Raw genomic sequence first — 6,132 nt, 5'->3', positions numbered from 1 at the left:
GCTGCCATGCTATGTTGTCTTAAGTCTCTCTTTATATAGTGTTGTCTCTCTTATCGTGATGTGTGTTTTGTCCTATATTTGTATTTTATTTATTTTATTTTTAATCCCAACCCCAGCATTTTGCCTTTTGGTAGGCCGTCATTGTAAATAAGAATTTGTCCTTATGTTAACTGACTTGCCTAGTTAAATGAAGGTTAAATAAATTAAAAGAGATGATCTGGTTGGTCAAAAGACCAATTAGTGAAAAAATATCAAATCGAATTGTATTTCGTACACCGTACAATGAAATGCCCTTAACCAATAACGCTTTAAGAAGTTAATTTTAAAAAACATATATAATAATAGATAAGTTAAAAAAATTGGGCTGCCTGTCTAAACGCAGCCTTACATTACTTGTTTACCCATATATGTGTAGGTAGGCTACGTCATTGGAAATACAGTAGAAATTCCTTTCTGATCAGTTTTGACAGAGAACTATTATTTCACAGGTAATAGCCAACTCGAGGCGGAGCGTAGCGTCCTGAAACTGAAGCACGCGTTGGATTCTATGCAGGTGTGCGGAAAGAGAAGAGAACGAACAAAGCAGAAGCGGCGTTCGCAGCTTCAAGAGCCAAATGGCGATACAGAAATACCTTTAAAATGACTTGAGTGCAAACGGAATTCAACATGGGAAATTTAGGTGAGTTTACTTGTATTCATTGTACGGATGTGTAGTTTAAATGGAAGTGAAGATACGTAGGCTACTACAGAAGTGTGAGTTACCAATCTGAGCATAATTTTCTGGGTGGGGTCGGGACGCCGACGTTTTTTTTGTAGAGGGTCTGTCATAAAAGGAACTGCCATGGGATGTCGTCGTGTTTATAGCAATGTCGTTTCCAGTATAATGCATAGATCTACCTAATGTAGTCTAACTATCTGGCTATCTGATTTAATATAGTAACATTAAACAATATGAATAACAGAACGTGGGTCAATAACGTCATTTTCCCAGTTTGGACAATGATTGCTCATTAGGCGGGCCTACAGTTTGCGCTGATCTGTGAAGGTAGTAGTACACAGCGTTGTACGAGATCTTCAGTTTCTTGGTAATTTCTCGCATGGAATAGCCTTAACTTCTCAGAACAAGAATAAACTGACGAGTTTCAGAATTAAGTACTTTGTTTCTGGCCATTTTGAGCCTGTAATCGAACCCACAAATGCTGATGCTCCAGCTTCTCAACTAGTCTAAAGAAGGCAGTTTTATTGCTTCTTTAATTAGAACAACAGTTTTCAGCTGTGCTAACATGAATGCAAAAGGGTTTTCTAATGGACAATTAGCCTTTTAAAATGATAAACTTGGATTAGCTAACACAACGTGCCATTGGAACACAGGAGTGATGTTTGCTGATAATGGGCCTCTGTACGCCTATGTAGATATTCCATTACAAATCAGCCGTTTCCAGCTACAATAGTCATTTACAACATTAACAATGTCTACACTGTATTTCTGATCAATTTTATGTTATTTTAATGGACAAAAAATGTGCTTTGTTTCAAAAACAAGGACATTTCTAAGTGACCCCAAACCTTTGAACGGTAGTGTATTCAAAAGTATGTGGACACCTCTTCAAATTTGTGGATTTGGTTATTTCAGCCATACCTGTTGACATATGTATAAAATCGAGCACACAGCCATGCTATCTCCATAGACAAACATTGGCAGTAGAATGGCCTTACTGAAAAGCTTCGTGACTTTCAACGTGGTACCGTCATAGGATGCCACCTTTCCAACAAGTCAATTCGTCTAATTTCTGCCCTGCCAGAGCTGCCCCGGTCAACTGTAATTGCTGTTATTGTGAAGTGGAAACATCTAGGAGCAACAACGGCTCAGCCGCAAAGTGGTATGCCACACAAGCTCGCAGAACGGGACTGCCAAGTGCTAAAGCGCGTAAAAATGATCTGTCCTTGGTTGCAACACTCACTACCGAGTTCCAAACTGTCTCTGGAAGCACTGTTCGTCGGGTGCTTCATGAAATGGGTTTCCATGACAGTGAAGCTGCACACAAGCCTAAGATCACCATGCGCAACAGCAAGCGTYGGATGGAGTGTTGTAAAGCTCACCTCCATTGGACCCTGGAGCAGTGGAAATACGTTCTTTGGAGTGATAAATCATGCTTCACCATCTGGCAGTCTGACGGACGAATCTGGGTTTGGCGGATGCCCGGAGAACGCTACCTGCCCGACTGCGTAGTGCCAACTATAAAGTTTGGTGGAGGAGGAATAATGGTCTGGGGCTATTTTTCATGGTTTGGGCTAGACCCCTTAGTTACAGTGAAGGGAAATCTTAATGCTACAGCATACAATGACATTCTAGACGATTCTGTGCTTCCAATTTTGTGGCAACAGTTTGGGGAAGGCCCTTTCCTGTTTCAGCATGACAATACCCCCATGCACAAAGCGAAGTCCATACAGAAATGGCTTGTCGAGATCGGTGTGGAAGAACGCTGACTGCGAGCGCTGACTGCGAGCCAGGCCTAATCGGCCAACATCAGTGCCGACCTCACTAATGCTCTTGTGGCTGAATGGAAGCAAGTCCCCGCAGCAATGTTCCAACATCTAATGGGAAGCGTTCCCAGAAGAGTGGAGGCTGTTATAGCAGCAATGGGGGGACTAACTCTATATTGATGCACATGGTTTTGGAACGAGATGTTCGACAAGCAGATGTCCACATATACTTTTGGTAATGTAGTGTACATTGAAGTCAGTGTTTACTGTTTACCCACAGATTATCTACAGTGATGAAAAATATTGAAGCAATGTTTCTATCCTCTGCTCCAGGTGTGTGCTGTGCAGACCTGAAGGACAACAAGACCCTTATGAAAATGGGCCTGGGACTGGTGCTGGTGGGACACGTCAACTTCTTGCTGGGAGCGCTGGTACACGGCGTTGTGCTCAGGCACATCAACGTGCATGTTCAAGCCAGGGTCATGGGGTACGCCATCTACATCATCATCGCCCTGGTGGCAGGGCTCGTGGTGAGTGACTGGAGGCTGGCACCGATAATAAAACCACTGATCATCAGCAGCCAAACTATTCCCTGTGTTGTCCTTGCATTGTGTATTGCTCATTTGAGCAGTATACTGTGTTTTGGCTTTCTTTAATCAAGTAATGAGTCTTGTTTGGAATACAGTATCAGCCTGTAGTAACAGACCCCAAACAGAATATTGTAAAGGTTGTGACCTTTTGGTGACATTGTGGTAACTTTATCATGTGACCTGATAGTAATAGTATCTCAGTTTGTGGTCCTTTGGTAGACTGGAGCCATTTTAGTTAGTGAATTGTTGGTTGTACCATTATAGCCTGTGGGCCAATAGGAGCAGTGTATTAGCTAACATGTGACTTGACTTCTGTGTCTTCAGGGAATCATAGCTGGAATAGTAGCCATTGTCCTATCCAAAAACCTGAAAAACAGGATTCTGGTAAATATTGCTTCATTCTCTCCTACAGTAGTTTCCTTCTCCACCTATCAGGGACTGGGCAAAATACTGTTTTGTGTTTGTATTTGTCAGAACTTGCCCTTGTGTCTGGGCACATTTAGTATCCTCTGGTTCTTTATCTATGTGTGTGGGTGAGTTAAACCCATATTTAAAAATGTATTGCATGCCATGTACATTCAAATAAAGGCAGCCATTATCAATACACATGCAAAAATGGAACCCACTCTCCATACACATACATAATTTGATTTACATATTAACTGTCAGTCATAGTCATAAAACGTACTTGTCAGCCAAGTCAAACAATATATACTGTATAGGCATAATATACACATTTACACTGTTTTGTTGCATTACAAAGTGGGATTTAAATATACTTTTATCATTGATCTACACAAAATGCTCCATAATATCAAAGTGAAAAAATTATACAAATGTGATAATTCAATAACTAAAATATATAGTCATTGCATAAGTATTCACCCCCTTTGTTTAGGCAAGCCTAAATTAGTTCAGAACTAAACTTTGGTTTAACAAATCACAAGTTATATGGACTCACTCTGTGAAATAATAAGGGTTGACATGATTTTTGAATGATTACCCCTTCCTCTGTCCCCCATACATACATTTGTAAGCACAGCTTCAACTACAAAGACCAGGGAGCTTTTTGAAAGCCTCATAAAGAAGGGCAGTGTTTGGTAGATGGATAACAAATCAGACATTGAATATACTGTATCTTTTTAGCATAGTCAAGTTAATAATTATGCTGTGGATGATGTATTAAACTACACACACATCAAAGATGCAGTCCTCCTTCTGAACTAAGCCTTAGTTAGGACAGCAAGGAAACTGCTAGAGGACGTCACCATGAGGCCATTACTGATTTTAAAACGGCCATTGGCTGTGATGAGAGAACTGAGGATGATTCAACGACATTTTAGTGACTCTACAATAATGATAAAATAATACAAATATTGAGAAAATATGCATATGTATTCAACAAGGCACTAAAGTAATACTGCAAAAAAACATGGCAAAGATACTTTTTGGCCTAAACGCAAAACCTTATATTTGGGACAAATCCAACACAACACAACACATCACTGAGTAATTGCCTCATCTTCAAGCATTGTGGTAGCTGCATCATGGTATGGGTATGCTTGACATCGGCAAAGACTGAGGAGTTGTTCAGGATAAAAAGAAACAGGATGGTGCGACGCACAGGCAAAATCCAAGAGGAAAACATGGTTGTCTACTTTACACCAGACACTGGGAGAGGAATTCACCTTTCAGCAGGACAATAACCTACAACACAAACTCTATGGCAACACTTGAAACTTGCTGTCTAGCCATGGACCCAACACCTGGACAGCGCTTGAAGAATTTTGAAAAGAATGGCCAAATATTGCAGAACAGAAGACTCTCAGCTATAATCACAGCCAAAGGTATTTCTAACATGTTTTGAAGTGAATAATTATCTAATCAAGGTACATTAGTGTTTCCTTTTAATTAATCTTTAAATTTAATAATTTTTCTTCCACTTTGACAGAGTATTTTGTATAGATCATAGACAAATGACAATTAAATCAATTGTAACATAATAAGATGTAAGGAAATCCAAGGGGGGTGTAGACTTTACAGTATATAGGCGCTGTACAGTGTGTGTATATATATATATTTTTTAAATATACATTTTCTTTGCTAAAATTGTGCTGACCTGCACCATGTGTAGCCACTTATTTTACTATCCAATAATATTGGTATATACACCTAGTACATGCTAGTCTACCTGTCACGTGAGCTTTTTTGTTTTTGGTAAATACGCTACGTGACAAAGTGTTGGGACTCGCTTCTTTTCAGCCACGCGCATTAGTGCGGTCGGGCATTGATATTGGGCGTTCGAATTCTTCCCAAAGGTTTTCGATGGGGTTGCGGTCAGGGCTCTGTGCAGGCCAGTCAAGTTCTTCCGCACCGATCTTGACAAACTATTTCTGTATGGAACTCGCTTTGTGCATGGGGGCATTGTCATGCTGAAACTGTTGCCACAAAGTTGGAAGCACAGAATCGTCTAGAATGTCATTGTATGCTGTAGCATTAAGATTTCCCTTCACTGGAACTAAGGGGCCTAGCCCAAACCACTAAAAATAGCCCCAGACCATTATTCCTCCTCCACCAAACATTATAGTTGGCACTGCATTCGGGCAGGTAGCGTTCTCCTGGCATCCGCCAAACCCACATTTGTTTGTCGGACTGCCAGATGGTGAAGCATGATTCATCACTCCAGAGAACGTATTTCCACTGCTCCAGAGTTAAATGGTGGCGAGCTTTACACCACTCCAGCCGATATTTGGCATTGCGCATAATCTTAGACTTGTGTGCGGCTTCTCTGCATTGGAAACCCATTTTATGAAGCGCCCGACTAACAGTTCCTGTGCTGACGTTTCTTCCAGAGGCAGTTTGGAACTGTGTAGTGAGTGTTGCAACGGGTGTTGCTTAAATAGCGGAATCAACAAATTTTGAAGGGGCGTCCATGTGCTTTTGTGGGTGTGTGTATATATACACTGCTCAAAAAAATAAAGGGAACACTAAAATAACACATCCTAGATCTGAATGAATGAAATATTCTTATTAAATACTTTTTTCTTTACATAGTTGA

General features: G+C 40.6%; 1 protein-coding gene across 1 annotated transcript in view; it reads left to right on the top strand.

Moving 5' to 3' along the window:
- Positions 1 to 507: 507 nt before the first annotated feature.
- tmem54a (transmembrane protein 54a) overlaps positions 508 to 6,132 on the top strand; it is a 9,424-nt gene continuing 3,799 nt past the window's right edge. The window contains exons 1-3 of the mRNA XM_023994700.2: positions 508 to 679; positions 2,818 to 3,014; positions 3,399 to 3,458. Of these exons, the coding sequence (XP_023850468.1) occupies positions 667 to 679; positions 2,818 to 3,014; positions 3,399 to 3,458 (270 nt within the window). The 5' untranslated portion in view covers positions 508 to 666. The remainder of the gene's footprint in view (positions 680 to 2,817; positions 3,015 to 3,398; positions 3,459 to 6,132) is intronic.

The sequence above is a fragment of the Salvelinus sp. IW2-2015 genome, linkage group LG9 (genome assembly GCF_002910315.2).
Source record: "Salvelinus sp. IW2-2015 linkage group LG9, ASM291031v2, whole genome shotgun sequence".
Taxonomy (NCBI): domain Eukaryota; kingdom Metazoa; phylum Chordata; class Actinopteri; order Salmoniformes; family Salmonidae; genus Salvelinus; species Salvelinus sp. IW2-2015.
Note: the sequence above shows the minus strand (reverse complement) of the source record. Positions and strands in the feature narration are given on the sequence as shown.